Source organism: Ochotona princeps, chromosome 10 (assembly GCF_030435755.1).
Source record: "Ochotona princeps isolate mOchPri1 chromosome 10, mOchPri1.hap1, whole genome shotgun sequence".
NCBI lineage: Eukaryota > Metazoa > Chordata > Mammalia > Lagomorpha > Ochotonidae > Ochotona > Ochotona princeps.
Genome location: NC_080841.1, coordinates 12,435,320 through 12,462,998, shown reverse-complemented (window position 1 = coordinate 12,462,998; position 27,679 = coordinate 12,435,320). Strand labels below are relative to the sequence as shown.

Below are 27,679 nucleotides of genomic sequence, written 5' to 3'. Positions count from 1 at the left end.
TGTTGGGAACTGGGGCGCAGCACACCTGCTGATCCTGCTTGTAGAAGTTGGTGTGAGACACGGGAGTTTTACCTTGTTACTTTGAACTGACCATCTCTTTATACAAGGTCTAAAGAATTGCTTTCCTTACAAAACACTTTGATTTAAACGGATTTTCTACTCAAAATATAAGCTTTTAATTTGAGGGAGGAGAATCCTGCTGACCAGGTGAACTACAGGTTTTGTTAATTTCACCTCCTTAATTTTGGTGTTTTGATGAAACTCGTTAGTTTATCCCCAAGTTGCAACACTACTGTAATTTCAAAATATACCCTAAGATAGATGATTCATGGCTCATCTTAAATAATACCACCTTACATCACTTGTTAGTTCATGGTGTATAAAGCAGTTTCACACATAATTAGTGTAAAAACATTTTTCAGTAATTACTGTTTGCTAAGTGTGGTAAGCTTGTGAGGTGTGAAATCTGGCAAGGAGGGAAACTGGGAAGTGTGGGCCATGTGAAGAACAGCACAGGGAGAAATTTGGGAAGCAAAAGGGTGGTAGAACATTGCTTCTTCTGGGAGGAAGAAAATAAAGGGAGGCAGCGAATGTCCAGATGCCCATCAGGGACAAGGAGGTTGGCTGACAGGTGCCAGAGGACAAGTAGAAGGCGTTCCTAGTGTTACACAGCCCAGTGGGTGACTGCAGTGCACGACACCGCTTATGTGTTACCTGAGCACGCAGGATGGGCTCCAAGGCTCCGGTCGTAAAGGGATGACCCAGAGGGCAAAGTGTCACGGGCCTTAAGCAGTACACATCACATGCGTGTGTTGATATGTTATGCTGTGCCTCCTCAATATGGCCAAATAACATTAATCAAAAACTTCAATTAAAAATGTGAAAAGTGAAACTTAAACAAAATAGGGGTGGTGGTATTTGGCTGCTTGAATAAGCTACTGTATCTCACATGGAAGTATCTGGAATCAAGTCACCGGGTCTACTCCTGACTCCAGCCTCCTCCTTGTAGCACCCCTGGGAGGTGGCAGGTGGCTCAGATAGCTGGGGTCTTGCCAACTGTGGGAGAGACCTGGGTTGAGTCCCCAGCTCCCAGCTGCTAGCTTCAGCCAGGCCTGGCCACAGCACTTGTAGGTATTTAGTGGGTAAGTCAGGAGATGGGGGAGTACTTTGTTTTTCTCTGCCTCCTAAATAAACAAATAAAATTAAGAAAACACTGATATGTATTGCCTAATTGTCCTGCATGTGTTGTACAATTCTTGCCTGTTGTTGGTTTGTGTTTTCATGTGGTTGTATGAAATGTCCTTCATTGTATCATATTAATTGAGTACATTAACCAGACCCTCTTCTAATGTCCAGCCACCCCCCCCCCCCAAAAAAAAGGCACATTGGAGGACCACATGGGGCTGTAGGGCTGGAAATCTGACACACAAACACACACGGGCACGAGGTCACTCTTACACACAGGCTTAAACTCATACACTCATACACTCGCACACGTGCACATGCACTCTCACACATGCACACACTCTCACACTCACTCCCAGGTAAGGCAGGGGTAGAATGCTAAGCTTTCAGTAGGTTGTCATGATGACTGGGGTTTTCTGTGGAGGATGGCTAGAGATTCCAGTTAACCAGGAGCACGCCTGGGCTTTTCCCACTGTGATTCTGTTGGGCATCTTTCCCAGTTTTGTTCTCTCACAGTGCACCTGCATTATGTAAAACATGGGTTCATCTTGCGAGTGTATTTGGAAGAAGATTCTACAGTGAGCAGGAGGCAGGGGTGGTAGGCATGGTGGGAGGGGGATGTCTGCTGCTGTCATTGCTGCGGCAGTTGGTCCCCCTCAGCAGGACTACACGGCTGGTTGTGGCTAGGCTGGTGTTTTCTCTTTACAGAGCACATCTCCTTGTGCCCTCATTCTCACGCCAACAAGAGAGTTAGCCATTCAGATTGAGAAACAAGCCAAAGAACTGATGAACGGCCTGCCTCGCATGAAGACCGTCCTGCTTGTGGGGGGCCTGCCCCTGCCCCCTCAGCTGTACCGCCTGCGACAGCATGTTAAGGTGAGCATTGATTTGGGCCACATAGAAACCTGTGGCTTTGTTTCCTTTGGAGGAAGTGTCCAGTGTGGATTTAGAGACCATTAAGAGCAGGGGCGAGGAACTTTTATCTGCCCGAGGCCATTTGGATATTTATAGCTTTATTTGTCCATGCAAAAGGATCAAGCTCAAAAGTGAGCCTGCTGTGAATGTAGTGGATTTCCAGTCCCTCCTGCTGTAGTTGCACTGGGAGGGCCAGAAGAAAGGATTTCCCAAGCCTTCCACGGCACAGCCCGTTTTGGATGGTTGAGAAGTTGTGTCTCAGAAAGATGGGATTTGTGGCCCAGAAATTAGCAGCTGCCCATACCAAAACCTTAATTTAACTGCTTTTGCTCCTTCCTTAACCATGCTATTACATGAAATCTTTATTTTCTGACATGGAAAAGAAGGTGAGAGAAGTGTGTGTGTGGTTCCAGTTCGTGAACATAGTAGCAGTGTGGTCCTAGGTTGGAACATGGTAGCAGTGTGGTCCGAGGTTGTGAACATGGTAGCATTGTGGCTTTATGTTGTGTACATGGTAGCAGTATGGTCCTAGGTTGTGACATGGTAGTATTGTGGCCCTAGGTTGTAACATGGTAGCATTGTGGCCCTAGGTTGCTTTTTTTAAAATTTTTTCAATTTTTATTTATTTTTTTATTATATTTTTGACAATCTTTACATAGTTAATTAGGGTAAAAAGGTACAAGGGCTATAGGAAAGTGGGTAAGACTATTATTTCCATATTGTTTCCTTCATATATCTGAGGTAAAGGGAATATTGAGGGAGAAGTCCCACCCAGTCTCCCACCCACCCCAGGTCCCAGGGGCATGCTCTGAGATACTTGCTCAAATGGTTTTGATAGTTCACCAGTTATGAATCACTGCCAGTCTTGCCACTCCAAGCATGATGAGGCTGTTGAAGAATCCACTGATTGACATAGTCCATCGTAGAGTCTCTATTTGCCCAGTATTTCGCTGCCAACATATAGCTGAGGTGGTTGATTGACCTGTTCCATCTTCCGTCTTTTCTTGGTTAGGGTTCTGAGTCCGCCATTTCGATAGGGGAGATCCTCAAAGAAACTTTGAGGTGTTCCCTAGGTTGGTTCTTGCACTTCTGTGTGCCTTGGTTTTCTTGGATTTGGGCGGGTGGTTACCAAAAAGCAATGGCAAGCATGCTGTCCCTCAGGGAGACTGCAGACTTGGGGCAGGAGTCTGGTTCTGGTGGCCCCTGCTTTCTAGGATTAACTATGTAGTTACTGGAGCATCCCAGGATCTCCAGAAGGGAGTGGAGGTGGTCAGGAGCTGGGGCCGGGGCTGGGAGGGGTGTAGGAAGCAGCAGTTCTTTGCCAGTTGAGCAGGTGGGTCGGCTTCAGCTGTGAGCCGTGTGGGACATGTGCTTGCCAGTGGAATGTGCTAGTCAGGTTTAAAATCTAAAATGGAACAAGAAATTGCAAACTGAATCTGCTAATAAGCAACTGTGATATTCGATCAATGACTGCTCCAGTGTGGATCTCCAAGATACAAAACAGATAATGTGATATATTTATTTTTTAATTTTATTGGAAAGGCAGATTTACAGTGAGGAGGAGAGACAGAAAAAGATTCACTTCCCAGCTGGCTGCAATGGCCAGAGCTGAGCTGATCTGAAGCTGGGTCTCCCATGTGGGTGCAGGTGCCCAAGGCTTTGGGTCATCCTCCGTTGTTCTCCCAGGCCAGAAGCAGGGAGCTGGATGAGAAATAGAGCAGCTGGGACACAAACCTGTGCCCACATGGCATCCTGGCACTTGCAAGGGGGCTGATTAGACAATTGAACTGTCATGCCAGGCCTGAAGGTGACATTTTATTAATACAGAATTATAAGCTCAACAACATAGAAGGCAAAAAACAAACATTTTGGTGGACATCAAATTTGATTGGGCTCATAGAGTTTAATGGAAGTTTCATGTTATTCTGTGCGTTTAATTTATATTCACGGCACAGAAGGAAAACATGATTCACACAGAGAAGCAGGTATAAATTTTCCCAGCTTTAAAACAACCATTAACAACAATGACAGTGTAGTAGTGGTAGTCCCCAGCTTGCAACATTTAGTAGGTAACCCCTATGACTAGGCATACTGTTATCACACATTGAAGAAAAAATGCAACATTGTCAAATGTGGCAAGGCCCATTTGAGATTGAATCACTTTCTTTTTTTTTTTTTTTTTTGAAGATTTATTTATTTTACTACAAAGTCAGATATACAGAAAGGAGGAGAGACAGAGAGGAAGATCTTCTGTCCGATGATTCACTTCCCAAGTGAGCCGCAACGGCCGGTGCGCGCTGATCTGAAGCCAGGAACCAGGAACCTCTTCCGGGTCTCCGGGTCTCCCACGTGGGTGCAGGGTCCCAATGCATTGGGCTGTCCTCGACTGCTTTCCCAGGCCACCTGCAGGGAGCTGGATGGGAAGTGGAGCTGCCGGGATTAGAACCGGCGCCCGTCTGGGATCCCGGGGCGTTCAAGGCGAGGACTTTAGCTGCTAGGCCACGCTGCCGGGCCCTGAATCACTTTCTTTTCCCAAGCTTTTTGGAAGTGTGTCCCTCCCTCCAGTGTACTATAGAGTGTAATCTTATAGAGTGTCAGGAAATGAACATTGATACAGTGGTCTATATTAGGAATCAATGTTGGTGTTGTCTACCCTCCAGATTCAGCTCAAAATTTTATTAAAGATTTATTTATTTTATTACAAAGTCAGATATACAGAGAGGAGAGACAGAGAGGAAGATCTTCCGTCCAGTGATTCACTCCCCAAGTGACCACAATGGCTGGTGCTGTGCCGATCTGAAGCTGGGAACCTGGAACCTCTTCTGGGTCTCCCACGTGGGTGCAGGGTCCCAAATCTTTGGGCTGTCCTCAGCTGCTCTCCCAGGCCACAAGCAGGGAGCTGGATGGGAAGTGGAGCTGCCGGGATAAGAACCAGTGCCCATATGGGATCCTGGGGCATTCAAGGTGAGGACTTTTAGCCGCTAGGCCACACCGCTGGGCCCTCAAATTTTTCTAGTTGTGTTGCATTTTTCTGTAGAGCAGGAATTCGTTGGGGATTGTACAGTGCACTTAGTTGTCATGTCTCTGTCATCTGCTGCAGTTTGAAGCATTGCCTTTGTGCCCCCATGCTCTTGGCACTTTCCATGTTTTCAAGCAATTTAACCTGAAGAGCATCCCTTTGTTGATAAGATACAGGTGAGGTATCTCCAACAGGAGTAGCGCAGAAGGGAAACTTCCTTTTCATTGTATCCTTAAGTGGCATGTGATTTCAGTTTGTCCTTTTCCAGGTAATATTGTGAAGTAATACACATTGGTTTTTTCTGTTTCATATTTGGTAAATATTTTAAGGGAGTCGTTTAAGACTGTAAATCTCTCATGCTTCACTAAGCTTTCTGTTTATTTGCCTGTTTATTTCTATCAGTACGGACTCATGGTTTTCTCTCTCAGTTACAATATTGTCACCTGTTCCCATTGTTGTTCTAACACCACAGTTGTCCTCAGTCTGACTAGTGAGGTGCCTTCAAGCTGGCATCCGTGTCCCCTGATCCCAGCCTGTCCTAATTTTGCCTCCTGTCTCAGATGGCCCACATTGACCTTCTTCTTTCCCTGCCCTGAGGCTCTAGTGGAGTATCTGTTTAGATACCAGTGTCTGGGCTCAGCAGGTGCCCTCTATGGTTGGGCTGTGGAAGCTTCTAAGGCTGGTTAGTGAACAGAGCCCAGGGACTCTCAGGTGTCAGCATGCTGACTTCTCTGTGTAAATCCACCAGGAGCCCACTCATTGGTTGGTACCCAACCCAAGCTCAACACAATAGGATACGTTTTGGATTTTCTGCCTTCATATTTGTGACTCTGAGAGAGGGGAAGCTGCCTCTGGTTTTCCTTTGTGTGTGTGTCATCAGCCCTTCCAGCTGGAACAAGCCCTTCCCATCGCCACTGCTCCTTCCCAACTGCGGTGCCTTCTTCCCCACCTACTCCCTTCTCACCCCTTCAGGCCCCAGCACCCTTTTTGAAAAAAAAATAAACTTCATAACTTCTAAACCATCAGGATAGCTGTGGGGAAGAGCAACACAGAAGGGACAAATGCAATTCAAAGTGCGTTTGAACGTGGGTGGGACGAGATCCTCCTGCTGCTGCATCCTTGCCTGCTGAGCACCAGTGAGTCTTACTCGGTTCTTCCTTTAGACAAGGAGGAAGGGATACAGAGGTTCTGGAGAGCGGAGAAGGTGTCTGATCTACTCAGCATTGAGCTCAGAGCACTTGCTATGGCATCTGACTCTGAGTAACCCCTCGGCCAGACCATACTGAATGACAATTTCTACAATTTGCTTTTTTTCTTTTATTCAGGTTATCATAGCAACTCCTGGGCGACTTCTGGATATAATAAAACAGAACTCTGTAGAACTCCATGGTATAAAAATCGTAGTCATAGATGAAGTAAGTAGTGCATTCAAGAACATTATTCACATAATTTCATGTAATCCATGAAGAGTTTTTTTTTTTTTTAAAGATTGTATTATTATTTGGAAAGGCAGATATACAGAGAGAAGGGTGAAAATTTTAAAATGTGATGCTAGCTCTCAGCTGTCTGTCCCAATAAAGGAAGCAGTATTTGTTGTTAACAGGAAATGTGGAAGTAGCTATTAATGCCTAGTTGGTCGGCCTTTTCAGTTTCCTTTCTCCGGCGTGGACATGGGCATTTGTGATTGTACTTTTCTGCGTTGCATTTACCTGGCAGGTGTTTTTAGCCCTTGGCTTGCTGGGTAATGTAATGTAAGCACATTACTCCAAGGTGCTACTCCACTGTGTGAGCCAGCCTGAGAACCCAGAGCCGTGGCCAGCCTGCCCTGGCCATCTGCTGGCCTGCCTGCAGGGGAGAGGGGCCTGCACACATCTGCTCAAGGACCTGCTGTCACCCAGCTGTGGTCAGAAATTGGGGTGCCGGGTGCTGGCCTGTTTTCCATGGGCCGCTTGCCAGGTGGCTGCAGGATATCAGGAGGCTTGAGAAGAACGTACTTGCGTTTGCGAGGCCAAGGCCAGGTTCAAGTACTCCCTCCTCTGCCCCTGTGTCTGCTCACACGAAAGCATGAACCATGAGAATGTCTCAGAAAAACTGCGTAGCAGTGTAGACTGTCGTCGCCCGTTCGTTTCGAACGTCTGCCAGGCCAGCGTTTTCCTGGGATGGCCTCTATGCTGAAGCTCATTCGCTGCATCTCGTTAGTAGCAAACCCACTGCCCACGTGACTAGGCTCTCTGTTGATGGCTCCATGTTTTGAAGTTCTCCCCATCTTAGGGCTTGAGAGTCTGTGTGGTTTTGAAACTGAGTTCCATTCCCTGCCCCTTCCTGAAGTTTTGCAGGCCCCTTGGGGTCTCCTGTATAGCACTGTGAGAGCAAGAGAGAAGTGCTTACTCTGCACACGGACACTGGCTGCCCTTCTGCTCCTGTGTCCTTGTGGCCTGGAGGGGCAATGGCTGGCAGGCAACCGCGTCAGTTGGTTACGTCCCGAAACCAAAGCCAAAAGCTGTGCAAAGAACAGACCAGAGGCTTGAAGAATGCCTTCTGGGAAACAAGAAGTGCAGTGGGGTGGTTAGGGTGGGGTCAAATTGCAGAGTCCTGAAAGGGAGACGGAGGAGTTTGGGTTTCATGTGGCTAACAGTGAAGCTGTTTGAATTACCAAGTTGGGGTGCTGCATATTCAAGGTGGTGCTTTAAGAAGTTATTCTGCTGCTTCGTACAAAAGAAATGCAAGAGCAGAGAATGTGAGAGAGAGCAGCCAGAAACCCAGACATGGTGTGTGTGGTGGGGAGGGGGTTGCAGGGCAGAGCCAGCCAGAGTCAGGGTTAAATATGAGCCCACTGCGAAGTGATCATTCATGAGTCTGCTGATGAAAATGAGACAGAGAAGGCCACAACAGGGAGGCCCTGCCAGTTACAGCTCAGCGTTTCACTGTGGGAAGCGGCGTGGGGGTCAGTCAGGGCAGGTGCATGGCCGTGAGACTTGAGCTGGGCTTCAGACCTGTCCAGAATCCTGGTTCTAAGGGGATGAATTCTGTGGATAGAAGAAGCATCTTTAGCATTCTGCAACTGGATGGGTTCTGTAAGGGAGAAGTGAACAGGAAGATGAGTGCCAAGGTCCGGCCTGTGTGGTTGGAAGGTGAGTCAGTGAGCAGGGAGGGAGAACATCAGAGGGAACTGAGAGCCAGTCCCACCCCCGCTCACGAGGGCAGCCGTGGCTTCGGAAGTGGCGGGGTCGGGGAACTTCGGGGTTCCTGTGTGGTCAGACATGGCATGCTCAGCCTTTGTGTGCTGATCCTTCATGTCTCCCACAGGATCTGCCTGCTCTGCCCTTCTGGGGTGTCCACAATAGATACCTTCCCCTCCATCCACAACCCCCAGAAAACTTCAGGCCTCCTTTGCATTCTGCTCTGCTTAGCATGCATGCATGTCATGGCTTTTCTCATGTTGAGGCCCTGCTTTATCCCAGTTATCACACTCCCTGTCTGACTGTTGCGTGCAGGTAGGCCCAGCCCCGGTCTTCACCACCAGCTCCCAGCACTCCCACCTGCTGTTGGCAGCACAGGTTCTAGAGACGGGTCCCCAGGTCCACTGTCCTAACCCCGGCTGCTAGCTGCTGTGTCGTACTCTGCCTCCACGTCCTCTGCCAGCCTGGGTTCCTGACAGAGATGACTCAGAGAGCAGAGCATGGCACATGCTAAGCATGAACTTGACCTCAGCAGGCCACTCAGTAAAGCCTGGGGAATGAATGCTTAGCCCCCCAACTCTCGAGAGTGGAGAAGAAATGAAAGTTGGGTGGTCGGAGACCTGGGCAACACTGAAAGTGGAAGTTTTTCCGAGGAGTTTGGCAAGATTTAGTAATGATTAGGGGCCACCTGGATCTACCTCTTTTTCTGTTTACCTCAGACGTTTTCAGAGTAGCTTTATTTCACTGTAAGTGGTCCTACATTTGAAAGCTTTTATATATGTAGTGCTCCTGTTGCTAGGAGATGTTTCCTAAGTGTGTATTTTTCACTTTTTAGTCTGCTCACACCTCTGTGGCAGGCAGGAAACATTTGTTAGTAGGAAACTGGTGTGCTGGGAATAAGGCTTTCCCAAGATCAGTTTGTAGTGGCTTTCAAAATAGTGCAGGTCAAGGGCAAGCATTTAGTGGCCACAGTGGTTAGTTCCGCTTGGATGCCTGAGTGCCGTGTCACAGCATCTGGTTCAGGTCCCAGCCATGCTGCTTCCCGTGCAGCTTGCTGTCAGTGTGCTCCATGGAGGCAGATGGTGGCTCACGAGCCGAGACTGCTTGAGCTGCAGGTTCCAGGCTTCCTCCCACACTGTGGGCCAAGGTCGGCTTCTTTACCAAGCTCACCAACAGGTAACAACTAGCGTTTCAATGTAGCATGCGCAGCCAGACAATCCAGGGCTCAGCCCGTGTCATTCTCATTCACAAAAGGACAAATCAGCACCTCTCTCTCTCTTTTTTTTTCAAAGGATTTATTTATTTTATTGGAAAGGAAGATGTACACAAAGGAGGAGAGACAGAGAGGAAGATCTTCTGTCCGATGCTTCACTCCCCAAGTGGCTGCAACAGCCGGTGCTGAGTCGATCTGAAGCCAGGAGCCAGGAACCTGGAACCTCTTCCGGGTCTCCCACGCAGGGTGCAGGGTCCCAAATCTTTGGGCCGTCCTTGACTGTTTCCCAGGCCACAAGCAGGGAGCTGGATGGGAAGTGGAGCTGCCGGGATTAGAACCGGCACCCATCTGGGATCCCGGGGCGTTCAAGGCGAGGACCTTATCCATTAAGCTATTGTGCCGGGCCCAAATCCGCACCTCCTAAACTTGCTCAGGGTCATAGGTGGAGCTCAAGGTCATACCCTGTTATGATTGTTTCATATTTATTAAAGTTTCATGGAACAAGTAATATTAAAATGAGTGGTTTAGGGCCCAGCAGCGTGGCCTAGCGGCTAAAGTCCTCGCCTTGAACAAGAGTTAGAGGGAGAGATGGAGAGAGAGTGATCTTCCATCCAGTAGTTCACACCCCAAACGGTTACAATAGTCAGGGCTGGGCCAGGCTGATGCCGGGAGCCAGGAACTTCACTCAGATCTTCCTTCCACAAACATTTGTGCCATCTCCCACTGCCTATCCACTGCCATTAGCAAGGAGCTGGACCTGAAGTGAAGTACCTGGGACACAAACCAGCACCCGTGTGGGTGCCAGCATTGCAGGTGGCAGTTTTACCTACTAAGCCACAGTACTGTACTCACTTTTTCATTGTTTATTTTTAAGGAAGCACTAAAAATATTTTTCCAAGTGGGAGTTGGCCTAGCAATTAAGGTTCTTGAGTCCCACCTGGGTTCCACTGTTGGCTGCATTTCTTCACCTACGCAAGCCTTCAGAGGCATCGGCAATAGCTCAAAGGTGATGCTTCCTGCTGGGTCCTCATGGGGCAGGAGAGGCCAGCAGCTCCCTCATATTCCACTGTAGGAACAGCAGTCCCATTCCTGGGTTGGCATCCCAGGGTTTCCTCACCCCCAGAAAGGCCTACCTCCCAATACTCACACTTTGGGGGTCAGGTTCCAACCTTCAGACCTTACAGCTCTCAACATGGACGTTTTCTGTGTAACCTGAAATTTCCTTGTAGACATCAGTGTCGGTGTAGTCCAGGTGCATGGTGGTCACTTCAGCTCTGCAGACACTAAAATCTAGCAAGTGGATGTGGCCCTCAACAGCCCATAGCCTTCTCCCCAGCCTTTGCAGTTAAGCTTGTGTGTACTGTGTGCTAATACACAGTGCTCTGTGCCTTTCCTTTTCTCTGTCAGCAGTCATTCACTATCTAAAAAAGGCTTTCCAGGTTATTTCTGGAATAATCTGGAACAATACAGCTTACTGTTATATTATGTAGATCCTCCAAAACGCACCAAATCCAGTATAGATGAGTGTTTAGGAAACATTAATTTTTTAGCTACTCTTAATAATGCCAAAGTCTTTTATGTGATTATAAACATTTCGTTACACAGTTTACAATTTTATGTGAAGTTTTCTGTTGAACCTTGGTCTTTTGATGTGGTTTGTAATGTGTCTCTCTGTATTTGGGATGTGTCTTCCCATGCAGAAGTTTCCATTGGTTTATGTTCTTGGTTGTGTCAGACTTTCTTGAGTGGCGCCAGGTTATAAAGCCAAACAGGACTAACTTTAAAATGGTTTTATTTTAGGCTGATACCATGTTAAAGATGGGCTTTCAGCAACAAGTGCTTGACATTTTGGAAAGCGTTCCTGGTGACTGTCAGACCATTTTGGTTTCAGCCACAATTCCAGCTAGCATCGAGCAGCTTTCGAACCAGCTGCTGCAAGACCCTGTGAGAGTCACCGCTGGAGAGAAGAGCGTGCCCTGTGCCAGCGTGCGGCAGATTGTCCTGTGGGTAGAAGACCCTGCCAAAAAGAGGAAGCTGTTTGAAGTCTTGAACGTGAGTAGGGAGGTGGCCAACCACCTTTTCTGGACTGTATCTGCATTTTTCACACCCGCGAAGAGAATAATCTTTTGGATATAGTTTTTGGGGAATACGGTGTAGGTGTTTAATAATAAACTGGTTTATCTGCCCCAGCATCCTATGAGGATAGAATAAACTTACTTCTTTAGATGTTGTGTAGTAGAATGGTTGGTTTTTCTTTTCTTTATCACAGAAATTTATTTATATACCTGTATTATTCCTAAATATTTTTTTCTCTCAGAGATTATTGGCAGTTTTAGAAAAGAGGCGAGGGCAGAGTATTTGTGGCCATTCTTTCCCTGAGGAGCTTTTAACTGTTACAGGTTTAAACAGAATTGCATTCAGTGGGTAATACTTGTAAGCAAAGTTATTAGCAGAAATGACCACAAGTTAAACATGGGTTGTATTGACTTGTAGAAAGTGTTTATTACTGTGTTGGTTGCACTTACATTTTTTGAATTATGTTTGAAGTATTATTAACGAATCAGTGCAAAAGGCTATTTGACTCCCATTGGTACATATTTTCAAGAAAATCCTTTGCCTGAATATGCCTTCTTTGCTTTTTACAATTTTTTTCCCAGTTCAAGCATTTAATTACAGCAATATAAAATGGGCTAATATAATTTTAAGTACTAAAAAGGTGATGTATTTTTGAAGGAGTGAATAAATGAATGATAGTGAGAAAGTAGGTTCTGTGAGACTAATGACATGGTGCAGAGATGTGCAAAGGAGGAAAGCAGTGCAGTGAATGAGTGACGCCGATTGGAGCGCTGCTGCTTCAGTGATGAAGCTTTCCTGGAAGCAGGATCCGCTTTGAGATCAAAGATGAGGATGAGAATCCTGGTGATTCTGAAGAGGGAAAGTTGTGTCCACTGTACCTCACAGCACACATTCGGGGTGGGCCCTGACGGGGTCAGTGTGTCCATTGTACCTCACAGCACACATTCGGGGTGGGCCTGGACAGGGTCAGTGTGTCCACTGTACCTCACAGCACACACTTGGGGCAGGTCCGGACAGGGTTGTGCCATGGACCTGGTTCAGTTCCTCCAGCAATGATGGAGGGATGAGTGCTTTCCATCCAGAACCAATAAGACAACTAAGGTATTCTCCCATATTAGAGGGTTGCTCATGAGAACCTGACAGATAACTGATGCACACTAAAGCTTTTGGAGCCCACTGTGGACTACAGAACAGGAGTACTTTTAAACATGTGTTTGTCATTTTTCAGGACAGAAAGCTCTTTAAGCCCCCGGTGCTGGTGTTTGTTGACTGCAAGCTTGGAGCAGATCTGTTGAGCGAGGCCGTGCAGAAGATCACTGGCCTCAAGAGTGTGTCCATGCACTCAGAGAAGTCGCAGATGGAGAGGAAGAACATACTGCAGGTTGGACACTCAGCAGGCTGCATTTTTCTCTTTCCTGCACACATTTTGTCAGATTTTGAAGACACAGTGGTCTTCCACAACAGCAGGTGTTCATGACAGCCTCTTGTTTGGATGACCCCAAGAACTCTGGGCATGCCTTGACCAGCAAGTGAATTATTTCTCGTGTTCAGGCTTTGTGTTTGGGCAGCAGCAGGCCTGTTCTCCACTGCATTAGCGATACAGAAGGCACCATTTCTGAAATCAGGTCACTCTGCACACAGCAGAGCCTTAGCTCATCTTTGGAAAAGATTTGCCTGAGTAAATGAGTGGAATAAATTCCAGGGGGCCAGCGAGGATTTAAGCTACATGCGGTTTTCAGGAACACCAAGGCCTTTGATTATTGAAAAGGTAGCAGCAAAAATTTTTGAGCATGCGTAGAGAAAAGAGAACCTGGCGGAATGACATGGAGTCACAGGGGACAGATTTAATTATTGTTGCTCTGTTTTGGAAAGGGGCTGCTTGAAGGCAACTATGACGTTGTGGTGAGCACGGGCGTCCTGGGACGAGGCCTGGACTTGGTTAGCGTGCGGCTGGTCGTCAACTTCGACATGCCCTCGAGCATGGATGAGTACGTGCATCAGGTAAAGACCTCTGAGTGACTTGCGCTGGGAGAGGCGTACTCATTGTGATGCTGAGTTTAAAAAAACAAACAAGATCTAGAAGTTGGGATTTGTCTTTTAAAATATAAATCTGTGTGTATACGAGTTTTACTTTTAAAGGTAAGCTTTGTTTTAATGCCTACAATGCATTAAATATATAAACTGGATATAACCTAAAATGTTCTTTAAAAAATTCAAGTGATAAATTTTTGTTTCCATTTCTGATTTCTTGGTTTTTTTTTTTTGTTCTTTTCAGTGAACAGGTTAATGGCCCTTATACTAAAACAAAAAACCACACCACTTTGTTTAAAAAGATTGTTTGAAGTTGATATATGTGGCCAAAACAAAATCAATCCCTCAGCATGCGGGTTGTTTTCAGGAATCTTGTCTTCATCTCCTCTCCGTGTCCTTACTTGTTCTAGTCTTTCGCCCTTGAAAGTCCTGGCCTTCTGGTGGCTGCCAGAGGTAACGAGAGCTGCTCTGAGCAGCGGACACAGAGCCTCCTTTGCGCCACGCTGTCGCCCGGCTACCGGCCGCTGCCCATCTTCCTTCTCGGGTGTTCTTAGAATCACCTCTGGTGGCCCCGGAGGCTGGAGCCGGCCTGCCGCTCTCACTGCCTTGAATGAGCTGCTGGTCCCGTGGCGTGTGGCCCCTCTCATCGCATCCTCTGACTTTCCTGGTTCCACTGCATTTACCTATGCATCAGGAAGTAGGGTGATCTATAAGCATTACTTTCTTCAAGCCACTGACCTTTATTTCCTTTCAAATTTTGGTGATTTTGAATCTTTCTGACATAGTGAGCTAGCTACAGTGACAGTGACAGCTTGGTGAAGCAGCGCTGCTGAGCCTTGGCTTGCAGTAGCGAGGTCAGCTGTACCCTAAAGGACACTGGGGGCACTGTGCTGTAATGCTGCTGGCCTCGGGTGGTGGAGTTGAGTGGGGTTTGTTACCTCCAAACTCAGGGCTCCTGGCTGTTTGGGTTCTGTGCAGAGGTGGTGTTTTGTCTCATTCATCAGAGTACCTACTCAAGAATCACAGTGCAGATAAAACATGTAAAAGGACAGGTACATCCTCCTTTTCCTGTCCCCTTCTGCCTTTGAGTGGCTACAGCATTTAAAACATGCAGAAGGTATGCATGTGTACACACATGTATGCACATCCATACACATATGCATCCCTTACTGTACATCTTGTGTAAATGGAACCTTATATACACACTAAATGCCTTTTAAAAAAAATAAACAAAGTTAGCATGTTTTACAAATTTTCTGTTGGGCCAAGCAGTGTTCTAAGCTTTAAATTTTAATTTTTAAAAGATTTTTGTTGGGCCCGGCAGCGTGGCCTAGCAGCGAAAGTCCTTGCCTCGAACGCCCCGGGATCCCATATGGGCGCCGGTTCTAATCCCGGCAGCTCCACTTCCCATCCAGCTCCCTGCTTGTGGCCTGGGAAAGCAGTTGAGGACGACCCAATGCATTGGGACCCTGCACCCGCGTGGGAGACCTGGAAGAGGTTCCAGGTTCCCGGCTTCGGATCGGCGCAGCACTGGCTGTTGCGGCTCACTTGGGGAGTGAATCATCGGACGGAAGATCTTCCTCTCTGCCTCTCCTCCTCTCTGTATATCTGACTTTGTAATAAAATAAATAAATCTTTAAAAAAAAAAAGATTTTTGTTTATTGGAAAGTCAGGCCCAGTAAGAAGCATCTTTATGACATCATCCTCTTCCCCTTCCCCATACAGGTGTAACCAATACACAAGTTTCACAAACAGTACTTTAAAATACATATATACACACACACACACACATATATATACACATGTATAGATATGGATATAGCCTGGCGCAGTGGCCTAGTAGCTAAGGTCCTCGCCTTGCACACAACAGGATTCCATATGGGTCCTGGTTCTAATCCTGGCAGCCCCACTTTCCCATCCAGCTTCCTGCTTGTGGCCTGGGAAAGCAGTCCAGGATGGCCCAAAGCCTTGGGACACTGCACCCTGCATGGGAGACCCGGAAGGGGCTCTGGGTTCCTGGCTTCAGATCAGCTCAGTTCTGGCTGTTGTGGCCGCTTGGGGAGTGCATCAATGGACAGATCTTCCTCTCCGTCTCTCCTCCTCTCTGCATATCTGACTTTCCAATAAAAATAAAATAAATATTTAAAAAATATGTATATATGTATGTATTTGGAAGACAGTTATAGAAAAAGGGAGAGAGAGATTTTGTATCTGTTGGTTCATTCCCCAACTGGCTACGACAACCAAGCTGGACCAACCCGAAGACAGAATCCGGGTCTCAGGAACATGGTTCAGGAACATCTGCTGCTGCTTTGCCATGTGCATTAGCAGGGAGCTGGATTGGAAGTGGAGCAGCTGGACATGAACTGGTACCCATGTAGGAATGAGGGTATTACAGGGAACGGTTAACATACCTCATCACAATGCTGGCCCCTCCACATATAATACTTTGAGTGCATATTTGTTTATATTTTAAAGAGTTTAAGGAAGAAATAGAGGCAGAGAACTGTCTTCCATGTGCTGGTTCACTCCTCAGATGGTTACCATAGCTAGGACTAGGCGAGGCCAAAAGCAGGAGTCAAGAGCTTTTTCCAGGTGTTCCACTTGGGTGGCAGGGCCCTGAATACTTGGCCCATCTCCTGTTGTTTTTTACAGATTAGCAACAAGGAACTGGATCAGAACCAAAGCAATGGGCACCCAAAAACTAGCTTCCCAATGGGATACTGGCATCGCAGGCAGACCACACTCCTTTCTCTGTTTGGGTTTTTCTTTTTTATTTATTTCCTTTTGTATTTAAAGATTTATTTATTTTTATTGGAAAGGCAGATATACAGAGAGAAGGAGAGACAGAGAGGAAGATCTTCCGTCTGATGATTCATTCCCCAAGCGGCCGCAATGGTTGGAGCTGAGCCAATCTGAAGCCCGGAGCCAGAAGCTTTTCTGGGTCTCCCACACGGATGCAGGGTCCCAAGGCTTTGGACCGTCCTCGACTTCCTTTCCAGGCCACAGTCAAGGAGCTGGATGGGAAGAGGGGCTGCTGGGATTAGAACCGGTGCCCGTGTGGGATCCTGCAGCGTGCAAGGTGAGGATTTTAACCACTACGCTATCGCGCCAGACCCTGTGTAGGTTTTCCAATAAAGACATGCTGGTGGCAACAGCCCACTGAATTGATTTCACAGATAGGTTGAAATGCAAAGTTCAAAAGCTGTTGCCTCGCGGGATGACCTCATCTCTGTAAGCGACCTTCGTTTGGCTTGCAGAGCGATTCCCGTGTTGCAGGAGTTTGCAGGAGTTTCTTGAAAATGTCCTTGATGTCTCTTTGCAGGTTGGAAGAGTGGGAAGGTTAGGTCAACAGGGAACAGCCATCACCTTCATCAATAACAATTCAAAACGCCTCTTTTGGGACGTGGTAAAAAGAGTGAAGCCCACAGGATCCCTTCTGCCGCCGCAGCTGCTGAACTCGCCCTACCTTCACGAGCAGAGGCGGAAGGAGCAGCAGCGAGAGAAGCAAACGCAGGGCGACCTGGTGACCGAGGCCAATCTCATGGCCATCATCCGGAAGCACGACAGGAGTAACGCACAGAAATGACCGGGGAGGGAGACCTGCTGCTTGGGGTCTCCCATTTGTGTGTTTGCTGGGACATTGACTGCCCTTGGTTACTGTGTGTGGCTGGAGTAAATGAGAATGTACTTGAACCCAAAACCTTTAAGATATGATTTTTTTAAAAAGAGATTTTTACACAATTTATATAGGAATATTATGTATTTCCTTTTTCCAGTACCATAAACTAAAAAAAAAAAAAACACAAGTGGGGAAATAGAATATTTTCTCATCCGGACGAAGATGTGTTATGTTTTGCATCATTTGGTTTTTATTTATTTATTTTTTGAACCTTAGAGTGGACGGCAGGGACAGGGTCCCCACAGCCAGGATCGCTGTCCCCTGAGCAGGGCTTCTGTCCTCCACCCCCCCACGGGACCTCACGTTCACTGGCGCTTGAATCACTGTGAAATCACTGAGTGTTGTGACGACAGTAAATGGAAAAGACTAGAAGAAACGGTGAGAACTGCCTTTGATTTTTACTTAAAATTTTTGCTTGTTTTTACTTTGAGGGAACTTCTAGTCACTGATTCATTCCACAAGGACCGAAAACCAGCCCAGGCTGGGCCAGACGAAAGAGGAGGACAGAATGCTGAATCGGTCTTTCTCTTTCTGTAGCAGGGACCCAGGTGCTTGAGCCATCACCTGGTACCTCCCCAGATGTGCATGAGCAGGAAGCAGGATGGGGATCAGAATGCTATGGGATGTGGGTGGTCCCAACAGCATCTGTAGCCCCTGCACCTGCCCCCAGAACCATACCCCAGGAGCAGCTTTCAAAAGATAAATATAAAATGTCTATTTATTTTATCCTCAGTTGTTTGCTTTACTGCTTTGTAAATGGCTCTTTCTTTTTTTTAACTATTTACTAGGGGCTGCTTGTCAAAATAATGTCAAGCTGCATTAACATTATTATAGCTTTTGATGTCATTTTGATAATCCAGATAATTTTAAAAAAAGATTTATTATTATTTTTTTTAATTTGAAAGGCAGATTTACAGAGAGAAAGAGAGCAAAACCTTCTACCCATTGATTCACTCCCCAAGTAGCCACAATGGTCAGAGCTGAGCCAATCTGAAGCCAGGAGCCAGGAGCTTCCTCCAGGTACCCCATGTGGGTGCAGGGTCCCAAGGCTTTGGGCCATCCTTGACTGCTTTCCCAAGCAGGGAGCTGGGTGGGAAGTAGAGCAGCAGTAGGATGGGACCTACTGGTATGGCACCTGTATGGTATCCTGGTGGTTGCCAGGTGAGGATTTAGCCACTAGGCTATTGTGTTGGGCCCTATTTTTTAATTTTAAGATTTATTTATTTTACTTAAAAGAGTTAGAGAGAGACAGAGGAAAGATAGATCTTCCAACCACTGATTCACTCCCAAAATGTCCGCAATGGCTAGAGCTGAGCTGATATGGTGTCAGGAGCCAGGAGCCTCCTCTGGTCCTCCCATATAGTTGCAGAGTTCCAAGCAGTTGAGTGATACTCCCCTACTTTCCCAGGTCACAAGCAGGAAGCTCTGTGAGAAGTAGAGCAGCTGGGACATGAACCGGCACCTGTATGGGATGCTGGCACCGCAAGCACTCTGGTATGCCACTGTGTGCCGGCCCTTTGAAGCAGCTTTGTCATCCAACACTATTCTTGAGTGGTGAGGGAGAGATTTAGCTAAGAAACCAGTCCGTGTATATCAGGTTGTAGTGTGGGCTCCACCCAAAGTGGGGTCACAGGTGCCCTAAGCCACAAGGTCATTGATGCTGGGTGTTTTTTATACCAAGTGTGTCATCTGCACTACCATGAGCCTCCTTGGCAGCCTCGCTTGTCCTCTGAATTTGCCGGCAGCTGGGCTGTGTCCCCAGCACATGTTGAGGTTCCTCCTGCAGGTTCTGCCTGATTTTCCAGGTGCCCGCTGGTGGCTTCCTCTTCCGGTCCTTCTGTTCTTCCCCTCGGCAGCCTCTTGCTTCACCCTTGTCCCACCCCGGTGTTGTCTGCAGGAACTCTTGGGACACTCATTTACAGAACGGAAGATTCAGCTTTGTGAAAAGGTTGGCCCCAGTGTTGGTAGCATTATTTTTCCCAACTAAGGATTTTTTTTTAAAGATTTATCTCCTGTTCATTATTTCATGGAAAAAACAACAAGCACTACAGGAAGCAAGGACATATTCCCCAAGAAAGGGCCAATTCCCAAAAAGGATTCCATTGTACTATAGCGTGGAATCAGAAATAAAAGGTTTTGGAGAAGAATTGTCACTTGAGATTTTAGTTAGCTGAAATAAGTAATCACTTGTATGCTCAAATATTTGTCTTATAGTAATTGTGTTCTATGAAAAAAGTACTTAAGTATAATTGCCTTAGTGCCACATTGCAGCAAACATCTCTTATATCTCAAATGCCTTAGTTATAAGTGACTTTTAGACTCTGGAAAATTCTGTGTTGCATTGTAAGAGACTTTTAATCCATTCCATGTTTAATTATGGTACCAAGCACATTTTGAAAACAGTTTTTCTTTTTTTTTTTAAAAGATTTTATTGTTATTGGAAAGCCGGATATACAGAGAGGAGGAGAGACAGAGAGGAAGATCTTCCATCCAATGTTTCACTCCCCAAGTGAGCCGCAACGGGCCGGTGCTGCGCCGATCCGAAGCCGGGAACCAGGAACCTCTTCCGGGTCTCCCACGCGGGTGCAGTGTCCCAATGCATTGGGCCGTCCTCGACTGCTTTCCCAGGCCACAAGCAGGGAGCTGGATGGGAAGTGGAGCTGCCAGGATTAGAACCAGTGCCCATATAGGATCCCCGGGCGTTCAAGGTGAGGACTTTAGCCGCTAGGCCACGCTGCCGGGCCCAAAAACAAAGTTTTTCAATAGGTCAAAATTTTGGTATGTACTTTCATAGCATTCTTACAAAGAACATTGTCACATACATAAATTGTAAGTCAAATCAGTTTAACAAACCTAGGCTGTCATACTTCCTGGTAAAACTCCACTGTCTTTTTCTGGTGGTTGAATATTATTCAGCATGTCCTTTGGTATGGAATTAGTATCCACATACTCCCTAGTGCCCTGGTTCGTGGTCTGTTTATCACAATAGAGACAAAGTTTGCTATCTAAGTGTAGGTGTGATACAAAAGGTGGCATGTCACCCAAGGTAACTTTCCTGGCAAGCACAAGTAAGCTGACTCCAGATAGATAAAACTCCATTGTGCCTCCAAGGCATGCTTACCGTGACCCCGAGGCTGAGGGCCACCGCATGAAAGCCAGCCAACAGTGAGGAAGTCCCTGCGGTTGCCTGTCGTGCTGTCTGCGGGAAGGCATGGGCGGGACTTGGGGCAGGACGACAAAGGAAGCGTGGCCGTGTCTACCTGTGATACCTCCACAGGGTTCAGTTCTTAAAGTGAAGTTAGCGTGAAAAACTTGCACATATTTAAGTTTCTCCTTTCATCTCCGAACGATGGAAAATCAGCAAAGCTGTTGGAAAATAATGGGGTTCTAGAAAATAACAGGGTTCCGGTTGGAGCTCCGCTGGCTTGCTTAGGACATGTATCATTACTCTTCAACTCCTGCTTTGCTCATCTATGAGCCAGTTGGCTTTAGGATCCCCGAGATCTTGCATCTACATTTTCTGGGCTTTGAACTTGTAAGTCCGCAACTCCACGGGGAGGGGGTAGTGGCCCAGGTCATCATGGACTCCAGGTGAAGGAGAATGGCAGTTTGCAGCCTTGTGGTTTCCAGTGGGTGTATTTGAAGCTTTCATGCTTAATCTTTCCACTCCCGTCCTCTCCGTGTGCCCTAGTCACATGCCCTCAACTTCCTGCTGGCCTTGTTGGCTGAGTGGGCCTGTCTGCAGCCGGCTGGATCGGCTTCCTGAATGTCTTTCTGTGACTCCCTGTGTGCTGCTCTCACACCCACAGGCGTGCCCGAACCCTGGGTGTCATCGCTGATTCATTTCTCTCCCTAATCTCCAAATCTGCTTCGTCACCAAGGCCTCTCTGCTTTTTCTCCAAAATGTCAGCACGTTCATGTTGCCTCTGCAGGGCACACTCGCTCACCGCAAATCTCAGTGTAGCATCGGCCTCTGAGTGGGTCGTTCCAGGACCCAGAGCCCTTGGCCGCTCCCTGCAGACGGTGCCAGCAAGTCTGTGTTCCCCTAACTGCTGGTGGGATCCCTCCTTCATCTGGCACCATGGCTCAGCTGCCTTCCTATTTCTTTTCCAGCCATCTGCCAGGGCTTCCTGTCTGTCAGAACAGCCCTGCACACCATACTGGGGGAATCACAGCTTATCTCCACTCCCACGAACATGTCCATGGCACAAATAGTGAATCTGCTGGTCAGCAAGAATTGATATGTCATCTGTGAGCTCGCAAACCCACAATAGAACCAAAGAACAGTGAAGCACCTGCTAAGAGGACAGTGTGTGTTTGGGAGCTGATGTTTCTTTCTTTTTTTCTTTAAAGACTTATTTTATTTTTATTGGAAAGTCAGATATACAGAGAAGGGAGACAGAGAGGAAATCTCCCGTCCGATGATTCACTCCCCAAGTGAGCCGCAACGGGCTGGTGCGCGCCAATCCGAAGCCAGGAACCAGGAACCTCTTCCAGGTCTCCCACCTGGGTGCAGGGTCCCAAGGCTTTGGGCCGTCCTCGACTGCTTTCCCAGGCCACAAGCAGGGAGCTGGATGGGAAGTGGAGCTGCCGGGATTAGAACTGGCGCCCATCTGGGATCCCGGTGCGTTCAAGGTGAGGACTTTAGCCACTAGGCCACGCCACCGGCCCGGAAGCTGATGTTTCTGACATTGTTTTTATCCGTTTTGAATCCTGGTGATACAGAGGGTTGTAAGTTCTGGGGGTCAGAAGTAACGGTGCAGTGTGAAACCGCAGCAGGATTTTACAGCTGACGGTGCCACCATGGAATCTGTATGAGTCAGGTAAAGGAGGGTATGTTAGGGGTCTGGCAACCTAGAAGGTCAGATCCTGACAGCAGAGGCGGTTTCTCTGAAGATCGCCTGAGCTTTCATTGTCGCGCTCTAAGTCCTGGGAAATGCAGTGTTGACTTCTCCTTTAGGGGCAGGGACTCGGCCTCTCTGCATTTTCTTTTGGTCTTAAAGCTCTCCCCTGGGGATGTAGAGGAGGTAAGGGTGGCTGGGGGCAGCCAAGTGAGTCCTTAGAGCCTCAGGGCAGTGTAACAGCGTGGACAGCCCTCCTGGAATTGTGTAATGAGGCGTCTGCAAGTTGAGGGGTGACTGTCATGGTTCACCCTTGCAGCTTGCAGCACCTGTGGGAGCCGTGTGGTGTGTCCAGGAGATGAGGCTGCCACGACCGGGTCCTTCCACAGCCTCTGCTTCACAGTGCCAGTTCTGACACTGTTGTATTCACGGTGCAAACTGGCGCACGAAAGGCAGCCCAGATCTGCCATGTTCTGTGTAATTGGTACTGGATACGGACGAGCATGGGAACCGCGGACTTTTGACCGGAACTAAAGAGAGAAATGAACCAGTGTGCCCTAACCTCATGAGCACCAAATTTGACATTGTGTCTGTCATGGCTCTGTTTTGCAAGTGGAAGAAGACACTTCCAGAACAAGCATGAAGTTGGCGGTTTATGTCGTAGAAAGGAGAGCAAAGGTCAGTTTTTGGACTGGGATGGAGAGACCGTTTCCTGATACGAGTGCATTTTCAATTAAGCTAAAAAATAACATGATAATCAGGAAAACGGAGCCGTGAGCCTTTAATGAACTCTTAACAGTAGCAGATGATGGTCAGTATGCAGGGGATTGTTTTCTAAGCTGTTAGTATGGAGTGAGAACAACAAACTGATTGTCTCCTGAATACTGTAGTCAGTGGAAGAGGGAGGTAAAGGAAGAGAGAAATGCTCAGAGGAGAGGCAGGTGGGGTGCACAACACTGAGAGAAGTGCAGGGAGGATGGCAGGTGCCCCAGGGCAAAGCAAAAACTCAAGCTGAAAAGCAGCTGCAGGTGGAACCCACACTCCGGGTATTAGCCACAATTTAAAGCTCCAGGAGATGTTGCTGATGAAGTTATTAGGTAAGTTATTGGTTATTCTTTATGATAATAGAATTCCTTCCTAGATGGATAATTGTCACTATTTGCTTTGACAAGTGAAAAGGAAGCTGTTGTGGATTAAGAATCACTAAGTGATTCTTAGAGAAAATAATATGTAGCCCAAACTTCTAACCTGTTTAACAGAGGCAGCAAGTGACTGTCACGGCCGTGGCATTTTCCTGGGTGTCAGGCAGTGTGCCAGCTACTCTGTGGTTTGCCTGTGTGGCCTCATCCTGTGATCTGGGTCCTAGGCTGCAGATCTCCCCGCTGAGGGCACTCTGCCATCCTGCCCCTTGGACTCTGTCCTGTGTTTTATAACTGCCTTCAGCCAGGGCACTGGAAGCAGACGTCACGAGAGTAGAAGTTTTAAATCACATCATGACATTCATCACTGGTACAAGTGCTTGCCCCTCCGGCCTCATCCTAGAGAGGCAGACCCAGGAAGCTGATTGGAGCCCTGTCCCTGACAATTCAGATCAAGGCCGAGACAGTGGGCACTGATCACAGGCCACTGAATTTTTAGAGTTATTGCCGCATGGTTTCCTGGTAGCAAAATATAATGGCTATGGGCATTAGGAACGTGACTATGTCACAGTGACAAACAGCCGACTGGGTGCCAACCGGCTCGCTTGTTTCGATTTTCTCAATCCTTACAGTAAGCCCTTAGTGAGAACTCTTACGGTGCAAAGCACAGAGGGATTGATGAACTCCCCCAGCATCACATAGATGGATAGGAAAGCAGTGATTTCAACCCAACTCCATCCTAAGATATGATAGAACCATGAATACTTGTAAAACTGCTTTTTCACTACGCTGTCCTATTTTCCTATGTGATTAAAAAATATATTATTATTTTATTTGAAAGGTTTACAGAGAGAAGAAGAGACACAGAGAAAGCTCTTCCATCCGCTGGATTACTCCCCAAATGGCTACAATGACCAGAGATGAGCCAATCCAAAACCACAAGCCATGAGGTTTTTTGGGGGCTCCCACAGGAGTGCAGGGTCCCAAGACTTTGGGCCATTCTTCACTGCTTTCCCAGGCCATAAGCAGGGAGTTGGTTGGGAAGTGGAGTAGCCAGGATTAGAACTGGCACTCACATGGGATCCCAGCACATGCTAGGTGAGGATTTAGCCATTAGGCTACCATGCTGGGCCCAGGATAAAAAAAATTTTTAATCATTTAAAATAACACACAAGACAGAAATATTTCAACAGTGATTTCTTTTTTATTTGACAAATAGAAGTGGAGAAACAGAGAGCTCCCATCCAGCGACTCACTTCCTGAATGCTCACAATGATAGGGCTGGGCCAGGCGGAAGCTGGGAGTTGAGGAGTTCAGTCGGGGTTTCCACTGCCTTGTGGAGTGGCAGCTCAGGAAGCCAGAGCCAGGAGCCAAAGGCACAGGTGTTGAGCCCAGGCACCCTGATATAGGGCACAGGTGTCTTGACCCAGCATCTTAACCTCTCAGCTAAATGCCTGCCTTCTCAGGCACACTAGCAGGGAACTGGATATGAAGTGAAATATCTGGAACTCAAACCAATGGCCATATGGGATGCCAGCACCGAGGGCAGAAGCTTAACCTACTGGGTCACAGCACCCACCCCGAATGGCCCATTTCTACCTGTAATACCAGGCAGGTTGCTCACTGCCTCCCACTTTAGCCAAGTTCTTTGCTGGTCTCTCTCAAAGTGACACACAATTGCCAGATGCTCTTCCTCCAAGCCTGGGTTTACCTGGAACACAAATCTGGGATGCAAAGACCTGGGTTTGAACTCTGTATGTTTTTTTTCATATAGACTCAGCCTCTGTGGTAAAACACAAAACAGGTGGCTGGGCCTGGAGAGCCCCGGTCCCAAGTGGGGACGAAGGCGCAGCTGCTAGCTTGGGAGTGGCAGCCTCATCAGGACTCCATCTGTGTCCTGAGCACAGTAAGAGCTTGAAAGGGAGTCCTTCCATTTGCTCAGGGACACCTCTCACTACCTAGAGATGGAAGCAGAAATGCCGCTTCCACCAAAGCCAAGGGAACCAGAGCCAACTCCAAGGATGCGAAAAGCAATCTTCCCTCCTCCAGGAAGTACAGCGAGAGTGAGGGGATGCAGGCTAGAGGGGTGGAGACTGAGCCCCACCAAGCAGGTGCAATCCTGTCCTCAGAGCACCTAATTACCCTCTGCTGGGCGCCTTTGCCCCATAGGGAGCACTGAGTTGGCTGTGTCCCGGGGTGAGGAGCTGAGTTTCCAGATGAACCTGTGATGACAGCAGCGCATCGGTTGCTACATTCCAGGAATGGACCTGGACCGGATGACTGAAGATGTCAATGGAAAGCAGGTTAATGAAATTCTGCCTCACCAAGCTGGAAGGTCCTGTGTGAAAGGAGAACGTATAATCCTTTTAAATGGAGCTTTAATAGGTACAATTGCAGAAAATAATGAGGAGTGTGAGCCCCAGGGCTGGATGGTAGCCGCCTCCAGAGTCTTGTTGCAAATCGGGCATTTCCTTAGACAGCACAGAAGCCATGGCTCCTCTTGGGGCAATGGTCTCTTGCACCTCATTTGGAACATTTAGAGCTCTGAGACCTTCCCTGTTCAAAATTGTGGTCCCCAGGGTAGATATGGGACGGGCTCGGCTAGGTTTCAACCCCAACTGAGCCATATATGAGCTATATGTGGGTATGGACGAGCCGTGGCTGGACTGAAACTCTCAAAAGCAGGAACCAGAATGGGTTGAAGAGCGGTGCTGGCCAAAGGACCTGCTGGTATGCGTGAAGCCTAACACCAGGAAGGGGTCGGATGGAGGAATCTGAACAGTTCCTCTGACAGGACACTGACCCTACAAATAAACGCAGAAAGCATGGAGGTAAACAACCCAGAAGAGGCTTTGGAAAGTGACCCACTGGCATACATTTGGCTCGGGTTGGGGGCGGACCAGGCTGAGTCAGTTCACGTCATCCACTGGCAAGTCCGAGCGCTGGAACTGTGTGGGGGCCTGGCCAGGTTTGGTTGCGATAGAAACAGTGCAAAACACAAAATGCCAAGGTGAAATGGCCTGTGCCGGTAGGGAATGCAGCACCCAACCAGCACACCTCCCACTGGTTTAGGTGAGGGACAAGTGTGTGATGGGCAGAGCCGGGAAGAGCTGCAGTACTCATCGGTTCCAATGGAGGTCGGGGCTCAGAATAGAACCAACCCAGGGGTTACAACCACCAGCTGATTGGAGTGATAGACTGTGGCGGGTACTGTGCTTACTGGTAGTGCATGTAGGAGCCTGGACTGGGAACACCTCAAAGTTTCTTTGGGGATTCCCTTGAACAAAATGGAGGAATCAAAACATTAACCAAGAAAAGATAGAAGATGGAGTAGATCAATCAACCACCTCAGCTATATGTTTGCAGCGAAAAACTGGACAAGGGGAAACTCTAAGATGGACTATGTCAATCAGTGGACTCTGCACCAGTCTCATTGTACCTGGATTGTTGCTGATGATATGTTGGAGCTTCTAATTGATCGAGGTGACGCTCTGCTGGCTCTGCCTTCAAACCTTAGAGGGCCTCCCTAAGAAGCCGTTGAACTTGACTGGACAGTGGGATGCTGGACTCTGTATGGTGTGAGCTTGTAATTAGGGAATCCCAACGGAAGCTGAACTGTGGTTATGCATCATGGTGAAGGAATTCACCATGGGGGAAGGGTTTGGGGTGAAGGGGGGAGAATCCCAGTACCTATGAAATTGTGTCATGTAATACAATGTAATTAATGAATAAATGAATAGAAAAAAAAAATTGTGGTCCCTTAGACCACAGTGTGATTCCTAAGATATGGCTGATCTTGTTAGCATAAATACACATTGGATATCTGAGAAAATGTAACACATTTCGATAATGCTTGTGTTGCTTATATATCAAAATAATCATTTTGTTAGATGATATTACATCAGGGATATCTTTTAAGTGAATTACTGTTTTTATTATTATTATTATTATTATTATTATTGTTACAGATTTGAGAGAGCCAGCCAGAGCTCCCATGTGCTGATTAATTCTGCACATGCCAGCAGCAGCCAGGGCTGGCCAGAGCAGGAACCAGGAACTCTGACTTTATCTCCCAGGTCACTGGCAGAGACCCAACACCTGAGCCATCCTGCTGCCTTCCAGGGTTTCCATCAGCAGAAAGCTAGAATTGGGAGTGGAGCCAGGGGCGTAAGGCCAGGCCCGGTGGGATGTGGTGATCTCAACCAGTGACTAAGCCCCTCTGCAAGTGCCCACGCCTCCTTAAGGCAGCAGGGGGAGGGAGACATGTCACTCAGATTATCTTAAAGAGCCTTGCCAAGAATGGAGCGAATTTCCAGGGTCACAATTTGCACTCCCCTTGCTAAATCGCAGTGGAAGAAGAGCACTATATGCAGTTTATTGTTGCTGCTTTCTTTTCTCT

General features: G+C 47.5%; 1 protein-coding gene and 1 long non-coding RNA gene across 5 annotated transcripts in view; both read left to right on the top strand.

Annotated features, from left to right (window-relative positions):
• The window catches only part of DDX59 (DEAD-box helicase 59), an 83,565-nt gene extending 66,049 nt beyond the window's left edge, over window positions 1–17,516 (top strand). For 2 of the 4 annotated variants that reach the window (XM_058668979.1, XM_058668980.1), the window contains 6 exons: window positions 1,894–2,061; window positions 6,445–6,534; window positions 11,312–11,563; window positions 12,816–12,968; window positions 13,460–13,588; window positions 16,944–17,515. In XM_058668979.1, the coding sequence (XP_058524962.1) occupies window positions 1,894–2,061; window positions 6,445–6,534; window positions 11,312–11,563; window positions 12,816–12,968; window positions 13,460–13,588; window positions 16,944–17,207 (1,056 nt within the window). In that variant the 3' untranslated portion in view covers window positions 17,208–17,515. Of the gene's footprint in view, window positions 1–1,893; window positions 2,062–6,444; window positions 6,535–11,311; window positions 11,564–12,815; window positions 12,969–13,459; window positions 13,589–16,943 lie in introns of all 4 variants that reach the window. The other 2 variants (XM_058668978.1, XM_058668981.1) reach the window with 2 other exon arrangements.
• Window positions 17,517–24,102: 6,586 nt separating this feature from the next.
• LOC131481312 (uncharacterized) lies at window positions 24,103–27,109 on the top strand. Its single transcript, XR_009246222.1, has 3 exons — window positions 24,103–24,230; window positions 25,540–25,860; window positions 27,045–27,109. It is a non-coding gene; the product is annotated as an uncharacterized LOC131481312 (long non-coding RNA).
• The last annotated feature ends 570 nt before the right edge of the window (window positions 27,110–27,679 follow it).